Source organism: Fukomys damarensis, unplaced genomic scaffold (assembly GCF_012274545.1).
Source record: "Fukomys damarensis isolate Sample0158 unplaced genomic scaffold, DMR_v1.0_HiC HiC_scaffold_34, whole genome shotgun sequence".
NCBI classification, from domain to species: Eukaryota; Metazoa; Chordata; class Mammalia; order Rodentia; family Bathyergidae; genus Fukomys; species Fukomys damarensis.
In genome coordinates this window covers 20,495,164-20,517,827 of record NW_022900946.1, presented here as the reverse complement: position 1 = coordinate 20,517,827, position 22,664 = coordinate 20,495,164, and the positions used below count along the sequence as shown (strand labels likewise).

Below are 22,664 nucleotides of genomic sequence, written 5' to 3'. Positions count from 1 at the left end.
GCCTCCGGGCACTGACGTGGGCCGGTCGCCCCCAGGACGTGTTCCTCATGATCCGGCGCCACAAGACCACCATCTTCACGGACGCCAAGGAGTCGAGCACCGTGTTCGAGCTGAAGCGCATCGTCGAGGGCATCCTCAAGCGGCCGCCAGATGAGCAGAGGCTGTACAAGGTGCGGCGGGCGGGCGGGCGCGTCAGGGGGCCCGAGTGGCGGCCCCCAGGGCCATCAGGTCGCCCATCCTGGTTTGCCCGAGGATCGCGATTTCTGGGGGTGAGGTGGGACTCCGTGCAGAGAAATAACTGTTGAGGCAGGTCCGGTCCCCGCACCGCTTCACCGGGCCAACCTGTGTTACCCACCAAGCTCTCGCCCATGTTCTGGAGGACCCCACCCCCGACCCCTTCAAGCCTCCTGCGCGTTCAGCCAGGGTGGCTGGAGGATTGGGATCCTCGCTGGGAAATCGGATGTATTAGGCTTTGAGTCAGGTCTCCCAGTAGCATGAGATCGTCACTAAGTACAACGACCCAATTCCAGCTGGAAGGTGGGAAATATTCAGCTTCAAATCTGGTCTTTCCTGTCCCCAGTGCCACATCCTGGACCCAGTGCTTTCTGCATCTTCATAGTTGTCTGAGATCTGATTGCTTTAAGAGTGGGGAATTCTAGTAATTCTTATTTTACAGTTGGGAAGTTTTAACAAGAATATTTAATCAGTTTGACCAAGGTAACACCTGAGAAACAAATTTAGCCCAGCCTCCCTGACTAGAGTGATGGCTCCTACGTTAGATTCACCTGGAGAGTTTGGGAAACCCAGAACCCATAAGTCCTTTCCTTCTAAGGTTTTGATGTTGAAGTTCTTAGATAGGGTCCTGGAATCTGTATTTTACATACTTGAGGGTGTCACCCATACTTGGGCCTCTTTTCCCTCTGACTTCCATTGTAGTTGCTGGCCAGAGGCGTGTGTACCTTGCCTTTCCGGGGACCTCACCTAAGACCTTTCCTATCTCTTCAGGATGACCAGCTTCTAGATGATGGCAAAACACTGGGCGAGTGCGGCTTTACCAGCCAGACAGCAAGGCCACAGGCCCCAGCCACAGTGGGGCTGGCCTTCCGGGCAGGTAAGCAGGCAGGGCTGGGCGGCCAGCTGCTTGTCACTCTCACCCCACCAGCTTGGAGTTCCCAGCTCCACAGTAGGGTGTGATCATCCCTGCCTCAGAAGAGCACAGCCTGAGCCCCAACACCAAAGGCCTTGCCTGCTGCGAGTGCTCCACAGATAGAAGTCTGCCTGCATGGTGACGCTGAGGCAGTTGTACCGCATTACGAGATGATTGTACAGTTCAGGCTTCATATGAGTGCCCCTTTGAGAGGGCAGGTGGGGCTGAAAACACATTTAATCAATCTGCTTTCTAAGCCAGGTCAGGGCTGCATTCTCCCAAGTGGCCTTTTTAATTTGAGCAGTTAACTCAAGGTTTGTAGATGACCCCATTTTGCATATTTGAAAATCAAGGCAAATGGAGGTAACTTGGTTTTCCCATAACCCCTACCTATGGCATTGGATATGGTGGTGACCCTGTATCCCTGTTACCTTTAAGGCAAGTGGTGGCTGTGATAGGCAATGTAAGCTGTTTGCTCTTTGCTTCCTCAAGGACTATTTGTATAAAGGCTCTTCTGGGTAAAGCTGACCAATCAGTATTAGCTTCCTGGACCTTGACTGGATGCTGCACCCTCTACCACTATTTTCTTCTTCAGCCCCAAACTGCTCAGTTAGGGAAATGACAATGTTAAATCAAGTTTAGCATTGGCTAAACCGATTACAAGAGTGGTGGTGGAAACAAGAATTGTTACTGCAAATTTATGAGTTGGAAGATTAGATGATTTGAGACCAGATAATTCCATGTGGATTGCAAGGTGCTTGCAGCATCCCTGGCCTCTCTTTGCTAAATTCCAGCCCCCCAATTCCCTGATTATAGCCATCAGCCTGCTCCCCAGACATGCCAAGTGATGGAGAAGGAAGAGGATCATTTGAAAACAGCAGGTGGAGTCAATTTGGGTGGAAAGGAGGAAAGTGAGGTTCATTTGTTTAATGCTAGGGCAGCAGTGGGAACTGGAACCACTGTGGGGACCACCAAGTAGAGAGGCCCTGAGGGAGGAAAGAACCTGATACGGGAGAATGGAACAGGTTCGAGCATTAGACAAATGACGGGAGAGACAAAGGCAACGACTTTTAAGATCAGAAGCCATGGAAGTTTAATAAGCAGCTGGCAAACTGTTTAGTATTTCTAATCTCTGGCATCTTAGTAAAGGCATAATAGGATTTTTTAAAAATGAGATTCTGGGTGAACATACGGAGACAAAAAAGGTGGTAGGTGTGTATAGGCTTTCTGCCCACAGTTTTACTTAATGGATTTGTAAGATGAGGGAAAGGGGACTGGGGATTTAGCTCAGTCGTTCCACTGCCTACCTCTCAAGTGCAGAGACCTGAGTTTGATACTGGGTATCAATAAAAAACAATGAAGGAAAAGGGCCCCAGAATGGCTGGGGTAGGAGTGTGCCATGGTCAGTTTGGATCTGTAGGGATGGAAGACGTTTCATTGCCCCTGCTAGGTCAGGCAGTTGGAGGTGGGGTAAGTCAAGACTTTCCTAGTTACACTCAAACTTAAGGCTTACCACAGGTGATGTCAAGGCCCTGGTGGGACTGGAGTCAGGGCACCTTCTCCAACTTTGTCCCTCCCCAACAGATGACACTTTTGAGGCCCTGCGCATTGAGCCTTTCTCTAGCCCGCCGGAGCTTCCAGATGTGATGAAGCCTCAGGACTCCGGAGGCAGCACCAACGAACAAGCTGTGCAGTGAGGGCCCTTGGCCCACCCCCAGAAGCCCATTGCCCCAATAAAGAAGATTTGGCTTTCTGCTCTGCCTCGTCGCTGCCTCTTTCTCACTCCCCACTACCCCCAGACATTACACCTTACCTGAGATGGGTCTGCTTCCCCACTCAACCTTTCCTTACCAGGCTGCTTGCTGTCTGAGATTTTGGCCATCTGCCCTCTGGTACCTGAGCTGCCCTGAAGGCGAAGCTGATTCCTCCAGGAGAGAGGACTGAGTGAACCCCTGGGGCAGCCTGGTACTACAGGGGACAAGAAGATCAGTCTTTAAAAAGCACCTCCCATCCTTGTCCTTGCACTCCCAGAGCCATCCTGCTCAGTCTTCCAGGCTGAGAGGCAGAGGCCAGGGTTACTGTATAGCCCCAAGCCGGGTGTCTCCTTTGAGAGTTGGTTTCACAAGGGGATCAAATCCTGGAAGACCCTCTGGAGATCACAAACAGCCTTGGGGACTTGTGAAGGTTAAAGATGGCTCAGTCTACAGCCCAATCCTGCATTTCTCATTTTTATTTGACAGAAAAAGTTGCTCTTGCTGTACAGATTTTAAAAAAACCAAAATGCCTTTTAAGAAATGTGAAGAAAAGTTGGGGGGGCACAACTTCAGTCAGGCCAACAAAAATCAAACTGCCCTTCCTAGAACACCTTATGTAACTTGCTCAGAACCAAACCACCATCCTTAGGATCTAAGAGGGCCCACAATTCCCAGGACCTTGCTGACTTTAGGGTGTCCTGAACTGCATCCTTCCCTCCTCCCCCAACTCCTACCCACATTCCCACCCACCCCAACTCCCCGCAAAACACATGAACCAGGAAAAACTCACAGAGATTAACATTTCACAGGAACAAAGAAAAAAAAAAGTGGGAGGAGAGTCCTCCCCCAAGATGCTGCCAGAATTCGGCAGGACAGACAAGGACCCCTCCCATGGCTCCGCAGGGGAAGAAGGGGACACTCCCTGTGGCTCCAGACCATGGGCTGCTGTAGAATTCCCCAAAATATTTATGGAGACCTGCAACAGAAAAGACTAGGATCACTGTATGTAGGGGTTCCTCTCAGCCCTCAACTTTCCGAGGTACTCCCAGTATGCCCTTCCCCAACAGCCAGCTAGCTAGCTGTAAGAAGGGGTCTAGCCTCCTAGGAGATGGTACCTGGATGAGCGGTGACGCACAGGCCGGGGGCTAGGTGTCTCCTTCCTGCGTTTAGGGCCTGGAGAGTGGCTGTCCCCGCGCTGGCCCCTCCGGGAAACTCTCTCGCTGTTGCTGCAACACAGAGAACTGCCATCAGACTCCAAGACCTTTCATTGCTCAAAACTTCTTTTTGCCTAAGTTACATGGGGGCCAAGACAGACCAGGTATTAGCACTTGCTTTGGGCCCTACCTTTGCTGGTCCCGTGGTGAGGGTTGGGGCGAGGGACGGCGATGTTCCACAGGTGAGTAGCTCAGGGACCGAGAGTCCCGTAGGGAATCTATTGGTTTCCGGGGACTGCGGGACCTGGGGAGCAGAGGACAACTCCATAGCACCATGCCCTTCCAAAACCACCAGCTGACACTCAGGACCACCCACCCAGGTCCTGACCACCAAACCTCACACCACGCAGGGCCAGCCTCAGACCCACCTTTGTCCGCACTCACCCATCCGCCCGCACACCATCCACCGAGTGCCCCCAGTGGGCAGGGCCCAGGGTACAGCGGGGGATGCAAAGATAAAAGACAGTCCCTGCCCTTGGAGCTCAGTCTGGGAGTGAAGAAGGCCAACATGGGAGGAACGCAGGGCCCCATGTGTGGGAAACAGCCCCGCAGGAATGGATGGATGTGCGTTATTCTGGGGACCCAGGGGGGTTGGGGGACATGGACAAGGCAGGGGAGGGGCAGGGCAGTCTTCTCGAAGGTGCTGTTTTGAGTGGAGTCTTGCAGAACGAGGAGTTCACCAGGCGGACAAGGAAATTCCAGGCAGAAGGAACAGCATGTCCAAAGGCATGGGGCTCTCCTTAGACTGCAAGGCGCTGGGTGTGGCTGGAGCACAGGGCATGTGTGGGGGCGGGCAGGAGGAGCACAGGGTGGGCAAGGCCAGCTGGTGAAGAGCCTCACACGCCATTCCCGCAGAGGTGGGGCTTTATCCTGAAGGCCACAGGGCGTCCCGGAAGGATTTGTGGAGTGGAGGGAAGTAACCAGATGTGCGTTTTAGAAAGATCCCTCTGGCTACGTGTGGAAGAGAATGGCGTGGAGGCAGGGAGACAGGGAGGAGGCTGTGGACAGAGTCGGGAGAAGATGACGGTGGCCAGACCAGAGCCCTGCAGCAGCAATGGGGAAACTTAAGAGCTAGAATCCCTGGGACCAGGTTGCACAGGGGAAGGGAGGGAAGGGAGGGAGGAAGAAACCTAGGACTTCCCAATTCCAGCTTCAGGACCCAATGGATGGTGCAGCCCTTTACCAGAAGAGGGCACCATGGAGTGTTGGGGAGTGCTGAGTGCCCAACTCCTCCCCAAAAGACCAGACACCAAAGTCCAAAAGAGGCACCCCAGCAGGGACCTCACCTAGGGTCCCTGCTCTGGAGACGTCAACTCCCACCCCCTTCCACCCCAGGCAAGTCAACTCACCTCCGCTCCCCAGGGGTTGACTTCTTGGGGCTTGCAGGTTTGGGTAAGGCCTGAGGGCCAGGCTTAGCAGGGGAGGGGGAGGAGGAGGAAGAGGAGGAAGAGGAAGAAGAGGAAGAGGAAGAGGAGGAGGAGGAAGAGGAAGAAGAGGAAGATGAAGAGGAGGAAGAAGAGGAAGAGGAAGAGCTGGAACTGGAGCTGCTAGAGCGCCTCTTCCTCTTGGCTGGGGCTGGCTCCTGAGGACGTCCCTCTCGAACAGCCTCCTTTGGAACTGGGGTGGGGCTGGGGACCCTGTGGGAGAAGAGCAGTGTCACAAGGAAACAAGCAGCCCCAGCCCCAACCCTACCTTCCTTGGCCTGGAGGAACGGCAGTGGGGGAGGGGTGCCTGAGAAAGGCCTGGGAGTTCTTGGAGCCCTGGAAGGCGAGTCAATAAGCATTTCTCTGGAGAGCAGTGGCCTGAGACAACCAGACCTCTGCTAACACAAGCAACAGGCTGGGGCCCGCAGCACAAGGGATCAAGATTAAACCTCAAGAATGTCCCTGATGGAAGAATAAGGCCTCTGGGCTCAGATGTGGAAGTTGAAGCTGGGTGGTCTCCCTCCTTGGAGAGCCGCAGCTTGGGGAGGCCCCTGTGAGTGCAGGTTGGCTGGGGAGGGGCCGTCCTGCCTGGAGGCAGGGAGAGGGATGGGATGACCTCTGAAGATCCTTCCAGCCCAGGGAGTTCCTCTTGAGGTCTAACTGCCATCCCTCCTGCTGTAAAATTAAGTCCATTTCCTCTAGTTCTGTCCTCTGTAGAGACGGAAAACTTATCATTATCCTCTAGAGAATTAATCTTTGGAGAATTTTACCTGTCCCATCCCTTCCCCCCATAACCCCCACCCCATTCTTTCCTGCCCCCAGCTTGAGGGGCAAGGTACCCCATATCTCCTCAAAGAGCCAAGATTCTGTGACATGATTTCCCCTCCCCACTCCCTTATACATCCAGCACCTTTCCCCCTAGAAGACTCCTCAAAATCAAATCCCCTCACCTTTTCAGTGCCACCTCAGGTTGAGCAGGAAGGCTAGAGCCCTCCGAGTCACTAGAACTGGAGCCAGAGGATGATGAAGAGGAGGATGACGATGACGACGAGGAGGAGCTGCTAGAGGACGAAGAGGAGGAGGAACTCCGCCGCTCCTTTGCTGACTGCAAGGCAGCCAATGCAGAAGGCTGCTGTGCCCCAGTAGAGGCAGGTGGCTCCCCACCCTCGGAGTGGGACACCCCAGGGGCAGAGCCAGAGAGCATGCCATTGTGATCACCAGCAGAGGATGTCTTTGTTACTGTCCCAGAGGAAAGGGACTGAGACCCTGCTCCAGGGGCAGACTGGGCCACTGAAGCACGGGAATGATCTGGAAAAGCAGATGGCACTGGGGACCTAGGTCGATCCTGTGCTGGGGGAAGAGACTGTGAAGGACCCTGAACCGTTCTTGAGGCAGGGGAGAGGGCCCGATCAGAGGTCACCCTAGACTGGCCTGGGGCAGATGGTGGTGTTCTGGACCTAGCTCTGTCGAGAAGTGGAGGCGAAGTTCTGCCACTAACACGTTCATAAGTAGAGAGGGGTACCCTGGGGCTAGTGAGGTTTGCACCAGACAACGCTGGAGCCACCCTAGCACTAGTGAGACTTGCAGGGGTCAAGGCTGCAGGTGTTCTGGAGCTGGCAATATTCACAGAAGCTGCAGCATGTGCAGATCGAGGACCCACCAGGTTTGCAGAGGCTGGAGCCTGAGGCGTTCTGGAGCTAGCAGGGTAATTTGCCGAATTTGGGGATGTGCCAGTGCCTGAGAGACTCAAAGCTGCCAAGGCAGCTGGGGTTCTGGCTCCTGCTAGGTTCACAGCTGGGGCTGTAGGGGTTCGAGGGTCAGCAAGGTTCACAGCTGAAGGTGCCACTGCTGTTCTGGGGCTGGCCAAGTTCATGGCTGCTGCTGCAGCTGGTGCCCTGGAGTCAGCCAAGTTCACTGCCGTTGGGATGGCAGGTGTTCTGGCACTGGCTAGGTTCATGGCCGCTGCAGAGGCTGCAGGAATCCGGCTAGCAAGGTTGGCAGCTGGGGCTGTTCTGAGACTCATGAGAGGCACTGGAGCTGGAACCTGGGACATTCTTGCAGCAAGGCCAGCAGCAGACATGGATGGGGGTGGCCGGGCAGTGCCAAGACTGATGGCAGTCAGGGCAAGTGCAATTCTAGACTGAGCATGATTTTCTGGCACAGATGTTCTTGGATGATCAGGTATCCGGGGACCTGGACCATCCATCATGGATCCACTGGCCTGCTGAAGGACAGATATGGGTGTTCTAGCACTGCCAAGGGGCTCAAGCATTCCAGGTGATCTACAACGGTCGAGAGGAGTTGGTGACATGCTAGGACGACTGAAACAACTCATTCTGGAACTACTGAGTGCTACTGGAGGTGTCCGAGAGCCGGAATGATTCCTTGTTGCAGGAGGAGTAGCAGATCGTGACCGATCAGAACTACTTCCTGATGCAGAACGCCTGCGGATGGCTGGAGGAGACCTTGTTAAGGACCGTTTGCCCCGAGTTGCTCGTGGACTACGGGACCTAGACCGGCGGCGTATAGCAAGTGGTGAGCGACTTCGAGATCGTTTCCGTGGCAACAGTGGTGTTCGAGACCTAGAGCGGCGCCGAATAGCTGGAGGTGTTCGGGACCTTGAGCGGCGGCGTGTCACTGGAGAAGTTCGAGAGCGGGACCTTCTTCGTGTAACAGGAGATGTGCGAGATCGGGATCTCCTGCGAGTGACCGGAGATGTTCTGGATCGTGATCTTCTGCGGGTGATAGGCGAAGTTCTGCTTCGAGACCGTCTCCTGGTTACTGGTGGAGTCCTAGATCTGGACCTTCTGCGAGTCACTGGTGGAGTTCTAGAACGGGAGCGACGGCGTGTCGGTGTTCTAGACCTGGAACGGCGACGGGTTACTGGTGGTGTTCTGGACCTGGATCGCCTTCGACTCACAGGGGACGTTCTTGATCGAGATCTTCGTCGAGTCACTGACGTTCTGGATCTTGACCGTCTCCGACTCACAGGTGAGGTTCGAGACCTGGATCTACGTCGACTAACCAGGGGTGTTCTGGACCTGGACCTCCGGTGAGTAGCTGGAGAGGCTCGAGATCTAGAGCGTTTCCATGGAGCTGGTGACGCGCGTGACCGAGAACGCTTCCGGCTGGCTGGTGGTGTCCGAGAACGGCCTCTTCTGCGACGAGAGGAAGTTCGGGAACTCTCCTGCCGGGCAGGTGACCTTGAATGATAACCAGAGCCTCCCCTCCGCCTACGAGTGACCCGAGACCTGGACCGGCTCCGCTGTCTTCTCCGGGAGGTTGACTGAGAAGAACCAGACCTATCTCGACGTCGGGTTGTCCTAGTTTTCTCTCTACGTGAGCGGGAACGGGACCTCTGTAGTCCACGGGGCTTTGGTGAAGGAGAACGGCCTCTCCTGGAAGTTGGCTTAGCGCGTGGAGATGAAGCTGAACGCCGGCGACGTGATGATCTTGACTTTTCAGGTGGCTCCGGAGAAGATACTGAGGGACTTCTTCGGCGTCTTGGGGGAGTTCTAGAGCGGGTTTCTGGTGATGATGAGGCAGAACGGCTCCTACGAGAGAGTCTTGCTTTTCTAGTTAGCTCAGGAGAGGATCGAGAGCTGCGACGTCGAGGTGGTGTGCGAGATTTGGTCTTTGGCTCTGGTGAGGACCTGGAGCCTCTTCGGGCAGTTCTGGATTTGGGTGGGTGTTCTGGAGAAGACTCAGAACTACTGCTTCCTTCAGTAGGATCTCGACCTTTACTTGATGAACCTGATCTGCTGCGTTTGGGAAGGGGCCGAGGAGCAGGTACTTTGGGTTCAGGAGAGGAATCAGAACCACTCTGTGCCCTGGGCACTGCTCTTGGCTTCTCTTTAATTTCAGGGGATGAGGCAGACCTACTGCGCCGAGGAGAAGTTTGAGACTTGCTTTCAACCTCTGGAGATGATCCAGAGTGACTCCTCTGCCGAAGAGGGGTTCGTGTCTTGGCTTTAGAATCTGGAGAAGAGTCTGATTCACTCCTTTCCTGGGGGGATGCACTGGGCTTCCCATCAAGTTCTTGAGAAGATCCAGATCGACTTCTCTGCCCAATGGGAGTCCTTGCCACAGTTTTTGGTTCAACTGATGATTCTGACCCACTTCTTTCTCTTTGGGGAGTTAGACACTTATTGTTGAGCTCTGGGGATGATGGAGAATGACTTCTTGGTCTAGGACTCTGAGGCAACACTTTTGGTTCTGGAGAAGAATCACACTCACTTTGTCCTCTTGATGGGGTTCTAGGTAGATCTTTCATTCCAGGAGAGGACCCAGATTGGCTGTGCCTAGAGGGAGTGCCAGACCCATCTCTCAGTCCTGGAGAAGACCCAGATCGGCTTCTCCTTGAAGGAGTTCTAGGTAAACCATCTTTCAATTCAGGAGAAGATGCAGAACTACTTCTTTCTCTTGATGGTGTTCTCCGTACAGCATCAAGTACAGGTGACGAAATGCTCTGATTTGAAGACATTCCTGCCTTTTCTATTGCATCTGGGGATAACTCAGAACTGCTGTGTCTGGATGATCTTGACTGCTCTTTCATATCTACAGATGGGTCTGTCTCCAGCTGATTAAGGAAGCGTCCATTCAAATCTTCTTTAACCTCAGGAGAAAATACAGTACTCATTTCTGCAGCAGAGCCTGAGTTTCTAAATTCTAAAGGTGATCCAAAGCTATTATCCCCAGGAGACAGTTCTTTATGTTCTGGAGAAAAACGTGGCCCTCCCCAACATGAGGCCACTGCAGAGACTTCCGCTTCCAGAGGTGGCTGAGACTGACACTGGCCAACAGCCAAAGACACAGATGACCTTTCTTCTACTTCAGGAGATGATTCAAAGTTACTTCCAGTCACTTCTTTAAGTTCTAGAGACATATGTGGCAGGACCTGACTTGAAGGTTGTTCAGACTTTTCTATCACTTCCATTAATTTCTCATTGTTTGACTCAGGCAAAGTACATTTTTGGTCTTTTGTATCTGAAGGTGACCCAGCAGCACTTCTTTCCCTTGTTGGGATTTTAGGTGCATCTTTTGCTGGCAAGGACTCAGGCCTATCTTGCAGAGGACTAAATTTGTCCCTTGGTCTGGAAGGTGATGTAGTGACATCTTCATGAAGGGGTAAGCTAGTCTTCTCTTTTGATTCAAGAGATGGTTCTAATCTGCTCTGTCCCATAAGAGATGTGGAGTCCAATGCAGGATATGGGGTCCTGCTCTGTTCAGGAGACATTCCGGATTTCAAACTAGGGCTTGCTGACAACTCACCTCTATCTTGTTTTATTGGAGATCTGGATGCCCGCTCAGTGGCTGGAGATGAAGATCTGGACCAGCTACCCTTAGGTGGTGTTTGAAATTTACTCGGCAGAGACGGAGATTCCACAGGACCCTGTTTTACTTCTGTACCTTTAGTATCAGATCTTGGGTCCAGCAAAATTTCAGACTGTTCATGTTGTAAATATGAGTCAAAATAGCTCTCTCCTACTGGTGTGCTAGATGTTACTCCTGGGCAGAGAGAGAAGGATCCGGAGCAACTTTGGCCTCCGGAGTCTTTAGACTTCTCCAGGGAACATGGTGACTTTGATTCAGAAAGATTCTGCCCTGGTGCAGTCTGAGGCTTTCCTTTGGGGTACGGTGACGTAGACCCTGACTGACTTAGTTGCAGTAGAGTTCCAGGATGCACTTTGATATCTGGTGAGGAGGATCTAGAATGGCTCTGTCTTGGTAAAAATCCAGATTCCACCTTGGAGCAAGGAGACACAGATCTGCTTTGCCTTGGAGATGTTCTAGAAGTCACCCTACTAGGACTTGGAGAAGAGGAGCCAGAATGGCTTCGTCGTGATGACTGTATCACTTTGGACTGAGGAGATGATGACTCTGATGTGCTCCGTCTGGGAGGTGTATGAGATTTCACTCGAGGTGGAGAGGCCACAGAACAGCTTTGTCTAGAAGGTGTCCTACATTTTATCTCAGGGTCGGGTGATGATTCAGATGGGCTCCGTCTTGGTGGCGTTGCAGATTGTTCAATGGCCTGGGGACTCGTTACAGACCCTTGTTTTGGTGGTGTTCCAGATTTCACTTTAGTGAGAGGAGGTGAGCTGGAATGACTTTGTCTTGATGGTGTTTTCTGTTTAGGTGGTGAAGAACCAGAGCGACTTCGCCTTGGGGTTGTAGATTTAGCTTTAGGTTGGGATGATCCAGAGCGACTGCGCCTAGGTGGAGTCTGTGACTTTTGCTTAGGACATGGAGAAGACCCTGAAAGGCTTCGCCTCAAAGACAAGCGAGATTTTGCTTTGGACTGTGGTGGAGAGAGAGACCGGCTCCGCCTTGAGGAGATGTGTGATTTTTTCATTTCTGGGCTTGAGTTGGACCTGCTCCTCCTCTGAGACGCTCTGGATTTGTTTTTCCGGTCTGATGATGAGCCAGACCTGCCTCTTCTTTGAGGAGTTCTAGAGTGAGATCTTCCACGTCTAACTAGACTTCTACTTCGAGATCTTCCTCGTCTAGCTGGAGTTCTAGAGCGAGACCTTCCTCTCCTGGCTGGAGTTCTAGAGCGTGAGCGTCCACTGCGTCTAGTTGATGTTCTGGAGTGTGAGCGTCCACGTCTAGCTGGTGTTCTAGAGCGTGAGCGTCCACGTCTAGCTGGAGTTCTAGAGCGTGACCTACCACTTCTCCTGGCTGGAGATCTACTACGAGACCTCCGTCTTACTGGTGACCGGGTCCTAGATCTGCGCCTAGCTGGTGTTCTGGACCGAGACCTTGCCCTCCGAGCTGGTGTTCTGGACCGCGACCTGCGCCTGGCAGGTGTTCTGGACAGCGACCTGCGCCTGGCAGGTGTTCTAGACCGAGACCTGCCCCGCCGGGCTGGTGTTCTAGAACGAGATCTGCCCCTGGTGGCTGGAGATCTACTTGAGTGTGATCTGCCTCGCCTTGTTGACCTAGATCTGCCTCTTCTCTGGGTATTTCTGCTCCTTGACCAGGCTGGTCGCTGAGGAGACCTAGAGCGACCACGTCGCTGGGGACTTCTAGATCTTCCCCACCTCTGTGCAGACCGAGACCTACGCCATTGAGGGGACCTGGACCGAGAATGACCTCTCTTAGTGGGGGTTCGAGACCGAGATCGCCCTCTTTTAGTATTAGCAGGGCTACGGGATCTTCCCATCCTACGAGAAGGGGTATGAGAATGCGATTTATCCCGTTTTGCTCGGCCACGTGAATGATTCTTGGATGTGGGAGAAGAAGAAATCTCTCTGCGGGTGCCAGGAACTGGCGCAAGTTTAGTACTTTCAGGGGAAGAGCTGGCATGCCGAGAAACTTTGGTAGGCTGAGGGGATGGTGGGCAGCTCTCTGAGGAAGATGACTGGGGAGGTTTTTCAGGAGACTTAGGTGGTGAATGGCCCAGAGTTGGGGAGGCCTCAGATGGGGGGTTCACTGGCTCCTGACTTAAGGAAGTTTTCTCAAGAGGTTGTGGGGAGCCGCCATGCTGCTCAACAAGGAGCGGAGTGGGAGCAGGTGGTTCTGGGCCTGTGCTGCTCCTTTCCGGAGAGGGACTAAGTCGAACTGCAGATTTCTAAAAGTGGGAGAGAGAGTAGGGATAGGGAATATACAAATAAACACCAGAACTTCATCATCACCTGTAAATTCAACACCCTTTCCAAGGAAACTTTTCTTTTTCCCACTTATAATACCAATTAATCCTTTTCCTCACCACAGTCATATTCATTAAGACATCATATCAAACACGATGGGTAAAACATAGGAAGGCTACAAAGTCTGCGACCTTAAGTCTTACTTTGGGAGCCTGAGGCAAGATCACAATTCCAACCCTAGCCCTAATAACTCAGCAACTTGGCAAAATTTTTTCTCAAAAAAAAAAAAAAGCACTGGGAATGTAGCTCAATAAGAAGATGTGGATTCAGTCTCCACACACACTCCCCCCCACCCGTCTTATAATCTAGAGAAAAGACAAAGTGTACTATAATTAACAAACTACTACTGCAAAGTGCTTTAAGAACAGAAAAAAAAAAAAGTTTTGGGTGTTTTTTTGGGGGGAGGGGGCCTACTAGAGATCAAACTCCTGCCTTCAGGCATGCTAACACTATTAGCCCCCAAAATGGTATTTTAAATAGAGATAAAGAGCAGCTTCCTAAAATGGGTGGCAGCTGACCTCATCCTTGAGAAATAACTATATATGCATTATTTTATATATATATTGGGGGGATCAGGGATTGAATTTGGGTCCTTGCTCTTGTGAGGCAGGCGGTGGAACCACTGAGCTAAAATCACTGGCCCCATGTATTTTTTAAGGTCTGGAATAACTATATTAAAAAGGAAAAAAGAAAAAAATAACACAAAAAACATTCATTTCTCGTTTGAGTTAAGGTCTCACTATGCAGCCCAGGCTGATTTTGACCTTATGGCGCTCCTCCTGCAGAGAATTAGGATTACAGGCATGTGCCACCATGCCAGCTGAACAAAATTCTAAGAATATGATTCATGTGAAAAATTTTTTAAAAGTTGATCAAGGGCTGGGGATTTTAGCTAGCTCAGTGGCTTCAAGCCTGCCTTGAGAGCACGAGGTCGATTACAATCTCTAGTACTGAGAAAAAAAAAAGTTGATCAGGAACTACGGATGTAATTCAGTGGTAGAGTACTTGCCTAATATGAGACCCTAGGTTCAAGCTTCAGCCCAGAGGTAAAAAATTGACCAAGATGGCTAAAAAGCAAAAAAGGATACTAAAGTATAGAAACCTTGGGCCGGGAATTTAGCTCAGTGGTTCTGCTGCCTGCCTCGCAAGCAAGCGCAAAAACAGAGTTCTATCCCGGGTACCAAAAAACAAAACAAGACAAATGATACAGGATCCTTGATTACTCAAACCCAAGAGAAAGAAGGTAAAATTTCTGAAGTGTTCAGGCCCTTGATTTGAAAACTAAACTATGAATAAAATGGCAGTTAGATGAGATCAATTAGAGATTACAGTAGAGATGCTAAATGAAGAAAATACAATCAGGTTTTAGACTTAGAATAGAAGACATAAAAACAAATTACTGGTGACCACTCCATATTGTTTTCAAACCGTGGACACCAACCCAATGGGCTGAAAAATTTTAAGGCATTCCAACATATAATGAAACAGGAGAAAAAAGACAAATAAATAATAAAACAATAAACATGGCTTAAACTTTTGTTTCAATTTTATGTATGTGTGCAAACAGAATACTAATAGTGATCTCACAAAATTCTAACGCCTTCACAATTCACTTGCAATTCTAAAATATTTACAGATGTGTTAAGAACTTTATAATAGAGAAATACACAAGAAAGGAACTAAATTCACTACTTTTATTTTTTTGCTTTGTTTTTTGTTTGTTTTTTTTGGGACAGGGTCTCACTATGTAGTTGAGACTGCCCTGGAACTCACTATGTAGCTCAGGCTGGTCTTGAACTCACAGCAATCCTCCTGCCTCAGCCTCCCCAGTGCTGGGATTACAGGCATGCATCACCACGCCCGGCACTACTTTATTATTTTTAGAGTCTCACTATGTATTATTGTATGTATTCCAGGCTGGCCTTGAACTACGTAGCCTAGTCTGGCCTCTAACTTGCAGCAATCCTATAGCTCCAGGCTCCTGAGTGCTAGTGTCACAGGCACATGGCACCATGTCCAGCCTAATTTCACTACTTTGAATAAACAATCACCTAGCCAGACCTAGTGGCACAGGCCTGTAATCCTGCAAACCTCGGGAGGTTTAAGCAGATTTACAAGTTCAAGCCTAGCCTGGGAAGATTTATAAGAGTCCATCTCAAAATCAAAAGTTTAAAAAAAAAAAAAGAGCTGGAGATGTACCTCAGTGTAAAGGCCCTGCAATCAATCTCTAGTTGGAGGTGTGTGCGTGTGTGCTACCCTTCACTTTACATCTATCCTAAAACTTGGCAAAAACTCAGGAACATACCTCCTTCTTGTCTTTATCTTTGTCTTCATAAGGGCTGCTAGGCTGCTTTGTAGAGAGTTCTGGACTGTTAGGTCGTTGTGTATTTGAGGTACCTAATTCACTAGAAGGTGGATCTCCCGCCCCTTGGCACCCTGAGCCAGGGGAAGGACTTCGTCCAGTCAAGACAGTTACATGGGTTTTAGCTGCAGCACTTCGAGACCTGTGAGAGTTAATGGATGTCGAGGGAAAGAAGGGATATCAGCTTAAGGGAGAACAGAAAACCCCCTCCCCAACTCCCATCCAACTTTAACCATACAACCCTCTTCCAAAAGACATTCTTAGTTATGTGACTCAAATCATTCAAGAAATTCAAATTCAGTCAACTCTTTTCTTTGTCTTCCTAACACAATCCCAATGAACGAACGTTCTCCCTCTACCCCTTTATTCACCTCCCCCAAACATCCCCAAGCCCTCCACCAGGCCCATTCCCTACCTGCTTCATTCACAACTCACCTGAGCCCACCTCCTTCAGGAAGCCTTCCCCGATTAAGGAAGCCAGGGTAAGGATTCCTTCCTCCCCCAGACATCATGAACAACCCCCCCCTATTCTGGCAGTCCATATACATCATTACAAAACAAAAAAATAACAAATTAAAATAAAAAAAGAGAAGGGGAAATGTATATGTCTGTCCATCCTGTTGCTTTAGCCTGTCAGCTCCTAGAGGGCAGGGACCGTGTCTTCCGAATGGTCTGTGCAGCGCCTAGCACACCGTGGGCGCTCAATAAATATTAAGTTGATTAACCCACCATTCCCTTACCCTCCCTTCCTCCTGGACTCCCCCTTACCGACTTCGTGAAGTATCAGAAGACGAAGCAGAGTCAGCAGAGGTTGAACGGTGGGCCCGACGGCTCTTGGGAGCTGGTGTTGTACTACGAGACCTGAAGAAAGACCACCACACAGCTCAAAAGAATGGCACTCTCTTCACCCCTTTACCACTCAGAAACATGAGATTCTATCCTCTCCAAGAGAACACTCATCTTACTAAGTAAATTCCCCTCAAAGTCACTCACCGCTTCCGCTTCTTGTCTTTAGATTTACGTTTGCTCTTTGGAGTGGGAGACCTGGGAAATAAAGCAAGTTGTTAAACACAAAATTTTAAAGAAGGAAATAAAACCAAATGTGAGACAGAAAGATCTGGAAGGAAATGATACCAGAAAGATCAATAAATGAAAAGAAAAGGTCAATAAAGTAGCAATAGTCAAGGAAAAAAAAAAAAACTCACTGGTCAAAGAGCAAACTAGGAGAGGAAAAAAAAAGCAAGCATGGTCTGTAAGTAATAGCTCCCCACTTCCCTGTTCCACTACATCCACCATGAGCCAAACAGCTCTTACCTGTGCTTCCGCTTCTTTGACTCAGATTCTGACCTGTTGAGAAAAAAATTAAATAAATAAACCCACACATAGGCCTGAACTCAGTAAGCCTCCAATTACTCCTACCTCATACCTGTGCTTCTTCTTCTTTGAGCTCTTCTTTCTCTCCCGTCGAGGAGAGCTGCTCTCTGACCTGCTAAAAATGAGTTCAAAAGCAGGGTCATTCTACTTGGCTTTTTTCTGGTCCTACCACTTAAAATACCTCAGACATAGGCCCAGGGATTTTTTTTTTTTTTTTGCAGTATTGGGGATTGAACTCAGAACTTTGCATTTGCCAGGCACGCATGGTGCCAGGACTTATTTCTTTATGAGAGACAGGTAACTCCTTAAATAAAAAATCTAAAAATAAAAGCAAAATTCCAGATATTCAAAATGCTGCTGGCTAGTTACTAATTGACAAGGTAGAGACTCAACCCTTGCTAGGAAGATTCTCCCAGCAAAAACCTGAAATTCTAATTCCTTCTTCCTAACTTTTGTGACAGATGCCACCTGCTCTATGAAAGCAGAATTAATTTTCTACAAAGTATATCACAGGATTGGTCCCATACTAGGATAACTTTCCAACTAACTTACCGTCCTCTATCTTTCTTCTTTTTCTTCTTCTTCTGCTTTGGGGTTGGTGAGCGAGAACTGCTAGACTCCCGGACAAGGCTGGATAAGGATAAAAAGATAGGTGTTAGGCCAAATTCTTAAGATATTTCAACATCAGAAGAACAAAATCTCAAGAATTTAAAAAATAACACACGTATACATACAAAGAACAGGGTGCTTAAAACCAGGAGAGAATCTAGTATTTGTTTCTTGGTCTGAAATACCTGTAAGGTTTGGGAGGCTCGGGAGCAGGTTTGGATTCTCGAGCACGACGCTGAGGATCAAAGGAGCTGCCATCCACATAGGAATCACTGATGCCAAAAGCAGCACGGAGTCGCTCATTCTTTTTCTCATTTAATTCTGCTAACTGATGGGTCTCCGTTACCCTAGAGGAACAAAAACCAAAAATCTGAAAAGGATATAAAAAGCAAAATGCAGAGCTATATTCAGAATTATAAGCAGAAGGCAAACATCCATGGAATAAGGAAGACAAAAGGAGAAGGAAAATCCCAGGAAAGGAGAAGCCAGAAGCCAGCAGTATAGAGTCCACAGGGAACAAACGGGAGAACTCAACACTCACGCTGGCCTCTGCCCTGGGGTCTCCTCCTTGCCCCCAGGGTTCACATCCTTCTCCAGCAACATGAGCCGAAAGGTCGCCACTTTCTCCTGAATCTGTTGTTCCTCGTACCTGAAGGACAAATCCCTACCAGGTTAGAACTTGACAGGGCAGCTTCCCCAGTCCCAGGTTTACATTTCCCTTTTCCCAACACAGTCCCTTCTTTTCCATGCACACACAGAATTTTTTCACTCACTGTCACCTGAAATTCTCACACTTCTGATCTTTTCTCATCATCTTTCTTCCCTCTATTCACTACATCCTCTAGAACAGTGGATTTTAAACATGCTACAATTCAGGGGTCAAGAAAGGAAAGTCAGCTGGCAAAGTTCCCAGTGCTCCTCCCCAACTTTGATAAGAACAGGTCTTTTACACTTCCTGAGACTCCAAAGATATATTATATAAAAGGATCACTGCTGAAGTTTGAAAACCACTGCTCTAAAAGGCTTTCTTCCTCAGTGTGCTCCTTTACCAAACTTATGTCACTTCTCTACTCAGCCCATGATAATACTTTTACTGGAGTATTCTTCTAGTTCCTATTTTTCTACCAAATCCTTTTTTCTGCCTTTAATACTTTCCAAGCCTCAATTCTTAACTAAATCCATTTATTTCTTTCCTACAAGGACAACACCTGTCAGCTTATCTAACTCATTTCCTGCCTGATCTGATTTCCTGACAGCCCATTTTTGCTCTTCAATGGCCCCCCCTTCCCCGTATGCATCCATCTAAATACAGACTGCCTCAGGCTCCCATGCATGTTCCAGACAGTTTTCTCATCTCCTACTTTATACTGCATCTTAATTCTTTTCAATTTTCTAATTCGTCTACTGCCTCCCCTACAATTCCTTTCCAGGCATCTTTCAACCAGCCCTAAGCTCCATACCATCCCATCTAACACCCAGCTCTGCACTCACTCAGTGCTTGGCTCTCCCAAACCCTCCCTCACCCCTGCTCTTCCATCATCTCCTCCAGCTCCAGGCATCGCAACTCCACGCGCCGCTTGCGCTCGTGGTCCAGGATGTCAGGATTAGGCCGCTTCACCAGGGCAGCCTCCAGGCGCCGCAGTTCCTCCTCTCCCTTGTAGTCAGGCCGCTCACCACGGCGGCCCCTCACCAGGGACAGGTTGCGCTGGACGTAGCCGTTGGTGCCGCTGCCCCGGGGCGTCGGCAGCCCGATCCCGTTGTACATGGCCCCGTGCCCAAGGGGGGCACCACCGCTCCTGGGGGGGAGCGGGGAGACACGGGTCAGGCCCCTGGCTCCAAACTAACCACTTACCACCTCCCACACGTCCCTGCTCTCCTTCATGCCTATTTTAACAGTTATACTACAACTTTATTAGCTTCACTCTAACTTTGTTTCCTAATAATTCCCCTCCTTTATCCCTTCCTTTCTAGCAAGTCACAGCACGGTTCTTATAGCCTTTTCTCCCAATGCTCTTTTACAGAATTCTAAATCATTCCTTCTTACATTTCCTTCCTTTTCCTTAGGAAGTTTCCTCTTTTCTTTCAAATCTCTCCACACTCTCCCTTTTTCATCGGTGCCAATACAAACAAGTGGTGTCTTCATCAACTTTTCTATTGCCTAAACCCTCCAAATATGATACACAACAAACACCCAACATAGACTTGTAATATATAACTGTTAAGGGCCTACAGAACACATCAAGAGACTCTTCCTAGAACTCACCTAAGAATTTCAGACTATCCAGTAAAAACACAAAAAGGGACTAAACAGCCCCTAAATACAGGAATGATTAGACTGTCTGGTTAACACAAATCAAATTAGCCTTTAGTCTCACAACTAACTACAGGCCAACATGTACAACAGAAACACTCATGGAACCATTGATATGTAATTTTACGCATCTCCCAGGGAAGGAGCCATTTATTTACTTCCAAATATTTATAACTATCAACTACCCTGATATTCCTTCAATTTTCTTCCCAATAGGATTTACCACATGATTTGTAGATCCTTCAAGTCTCACTGGCTCTTGTTAAATATTATCTGCCTTCAATTCAATGTCCTAAACATCAAACCAGTCTCCTCTGTTCCAAGTGTTCCCTTGTTTTTCTCTATATATTTTGCCCCAAGCTTACCTGTAGAAAATCTCACATCTCTATTACCTCTCATGTATGTTCAAATGTTGACTTTCCCTACCCATCTCCTGTTGCACATTTCCTAGTTTTTCTCTCAATCCCACCTTATCCTTCACATGTTAATCTATGCCTTCTGCCAACTTCCATTCTCTCAACTTATCTCATCCTCAGCAGGACTCCAAAGAACCCCCAAGCCCGTTTCTCTAACTAGCTTTACTGGCTGTCTACTGTGTATGCTCTATTTCTTTTCCCAAAGCATCCTCTCCAAAAAGTTTCAGAGAACACATGTGTGAGAAAAAACCTCAGAAAAAAATCCAACAAATAAGCAAACAAAATAATTAGAGCAGAAAGAAAAAAACAGGACTGGATGAGATACTGCATTTAAAAAATTCCAGAAAAAAAATGATATGACTGCCTACAGAAAAGACACTAAAGCATGAAGAAAGAAAAGTATGGAGATGTTGCTGGAAAGAACATTCGCCCCCACCCAATCTCAGTAGGAGACCCAAGAAAAAATTATAAGTAATTAAGATGCCATAGGGTAAAAGAGTAACAGACAGTAAATCCAGAAAATGTCAAGCTGGAAATTCAGGAAGAAATAAAAAACTACTTTACCAAAAAAAAAAACAAAACAAAACAAAACCTACTTTACAATTTGAGAAAGCAGTTTCTCTACTTTCCAACTCTCCTTTTCTCACTTAATTTTCTAAATCCAATCCTTCCTCACTGTAAACTCAGGCCCTTTGTTACCTCTCCACACCCCACCTAATTTCTGCCTCCCTTGCAAAATGCTTCTGACCTGAAATTAATACTTCAGTCTAATCATTCAACCACACTTCCATACCTCACACAAAAATCCTCCCACTCTTTAGAAGGAAAACCAGTAGTGGGCTAGGGATATAGCTTAGTGGCACAATGCCTGCTTGGCAAGGCAAGCGCAAGGTTCTGAGCTCAATTCCTGGCACCAAAAAAAAAAAAAAGGAAAACCAGAAGCGCAAAGGATATCAATTCACAATGCTTTGAATAATTCTTAGGGAATAATCAAAGGAAGAGAAAGGAAAAAAACAAATCCACAGCACCCATGGCAGTGCTCAAGACACTAGAAGGAAAAAATAACACCAATAGCATGAACTTCCAAGCCCAAACTACCCTTCAGAAAGGAGTCCACAAAGCCGGGCGTGGGGGCGCATGCCTATAATCCCAGCACTCAGGGAGGCTGAGGCAGGAGAATCGCTAGGAGTTTGAGAACAGCCTGGACTACACGGTGAGTTCCAGGTCAGTCTCAACTACATGGTGAGACCCAGTCTCAAAACAACAACAACAACAACATCAGAAATGAGTCCACAGACTGGGATTGCAAAAATCACCCAAAGTAAGGGCAGAAAGTAAAAGCTGCAAAGAAAGACAACGGCGAAATTTTCCTGTTGGAAAATTATCAGAATGCCAAACCAGTAACAAAGTAGGAAAGTACCTTGAGATCTAATATTAAGATATGTAAAAAGGGCCGGGGATTTAGCTAAGTGGTTCCACTGCCTGCTTCGCGAGCACAAGGACTCGAGTTCAATTCCCGCTACCAAAAAAAAAAGTAAGAAAGGAAATGACACCAAAAGAGGGGTAAGGGTGTCCTGGAAACATACCTAGGTAAGTACTACCTCAGCGCCGGGACATTGTAGTATCCAGAATCCACAAGGGTAAAACATTACAGGAAGAGATCTAAACCAACGTAGTTGGGAGGAAATAGAAGACTAGTTTTTCGATTCAGCCCGAGACCAGTAAATGGAAACAGAGGCTCAAGAGTTCCACGTCAGGTAATCCCTCAAACAAGAAACAACTGGAGTCCAAAATTTTCTTCCTAAGAAAAGCTTCAAAAGCCTCCCTACCTTTAACACCTTAGATAATAAGAAAAAGAAGCACATGCCCTACGTTATGAACAAACTTAATTTGTTTTTAATTTTCAAGACTTTCCTTTAATAGTTTCACGGCTCATATTAAGGAGACCAAAATGCTGAAATTTGGGCCGCTTACTGCAAGGCCCTCCCTGCTCCGGCTGGGCATAGAAGCCTATTTTCCGCCTTGAGGAATGCGGGAAGGGGCGCGGCGCCCCGCAATCTGGTAGACTTGGGGTCGGTTCACAGGCCCCAAGAAGCATCGAGAAACTAAGAGACCGTAGATGGAGAAAGGACCCAGGGCAGGGGAATGGATTAGTGAGCAGGCCTCCACCACCACCCACTTCACGTTACTAAAAGCCGAAAAGAGCAGCAGCGAAAGCTAACACCACCTTGGATGCACGCGTGGGAGAAGCAACGAGCCAAGTCTCGCGCGCTCCCTTCCGCCGAGGGCGCGCAAAGCCAAGCGCAGGCGGCGGCACGCGCCGTTGCCATGGGGGAGGGGCGGAAGAACCGAAGGCCCTACGCGACGGAAAATGCGCGGAGGGGGAGGGGAGGCAAACAAG

General features: G+C 48.9%; 2 protein-coding genes across 10 annotated transcripts; one reads left to right on the top strand and one right to left on the bottom strand.

The window, feature by feature from the left end:
• Positions 1-6: 6 nt before the first annotated feature.
• Elob (elongin B) lies at positions 7-2,902 on the top strand. The gene is made up of 3 exons (XM_033758656.1): positions 7-170; positions 1,006-1,111; positions 2,732-2,902. The coding sequence occupies exons 1-3, from the start codon at positions 48-50 to the stop codon at positions 2,842-2,844; spliced, it is 342 nt and encodes a 113-aa protein (XP_033614547.1). The 5' UTR covers positions 7-47; the 3' UTR covers positions 2,845-2,902.
• Positions 2,903-2,987: 85 nt separating this feature from the next.
• Positions 2,988-19,353, bottom strand: Srrm2 (serine/arginine repetitive matrix 2). 9 transcript variants are annotated; one of them, XM_019204432.2, is made up of 14 exons: positions 19,060-19,350; positions 18,078-18,185; positions 17,722-17,883; positions 17,480-17,557; positions 16,980-17,042; positions 16,868-16,900; positions 16,547-16,597; positions 16,322-16,414; positions 15,497-15,695; positions 6,490-13,112; positions 5,465-5,752; positions 4,246-4,359; positions 4,017-4,127; positions 2,988-3,877 (listed from the first exon to the last, which is right to left on the bottom strand). In XM_019204432.2, the coding sequence occupies exons 1-14, from the start codon at positions 19,299-19,301 to the stop codon at positions 3,868-3,870; spliced, it is 8,175 nt and encodes a 2,724-aa protein (XP_019059977.1). In that variant the 5' UTR covers positions 19,302-19,350; the 3' UTR covers positions 2,988-3,867. The 9 variants fall into 9 exon arrangements, with proteins under 9 accessions (XP_019059977.1, XP_010601869.1, XP_010601870.1 ...); XM_010603567.3 differs by having other exon boundaries at positions 16,980-17,039; XM_033758652.1 differs by lacking the exons at positions 2,988-3,877; positions 4,017-4,127 and having other exon boundaries at positions 4,269-5,158.
• Positions 19,354-22,664: the final 3,311 nt, after the last annotated feature.

Coding starts and splice junctions, on each gene's coding strand:
- Elob (XM_033758656.1), top strand. CDS start 48: ATGATCCGGCGCCACAAGACCACCATCTTCACGGACGCCAAGGAGTCG. Junction 171..1,005: donor ATGAGCAGAGGCTGTACAAG/GTGCGGCGGGCG, acceptor CTATCTCTTCAG/GATGACCAGCTTCTAGATGA. Junction 1,112..2,731: donor GGGGCTGGCCTTCCGGGCAG/GTAAGCAGGCAG, acceptor CCTCCCCAACAG/ATGACACTTTTGAGGCCCTG.
- Srrm2 (XM_019204432.2), bottom strand. CDS start 19,301: ATGTACAACGGGATCGGGCTGCCGACGCCCCGGGGCAGCGGCACCAAC. Junction 17,043..17,479: donor AAGAAGAAAGATAGAGGACG/GTAAGTTAGTTG, acceptor ACTCATTTTTAG/CAGGTCAGAGAGCAGCTCTC. Junction 4,360..5,464: donor TCAACCCCTGGGGAGCGGAG/GTGAGTTGACTT, acceptor TCTGCTCCCCAG/GTCCCGCAGTCCCCGGAAAC.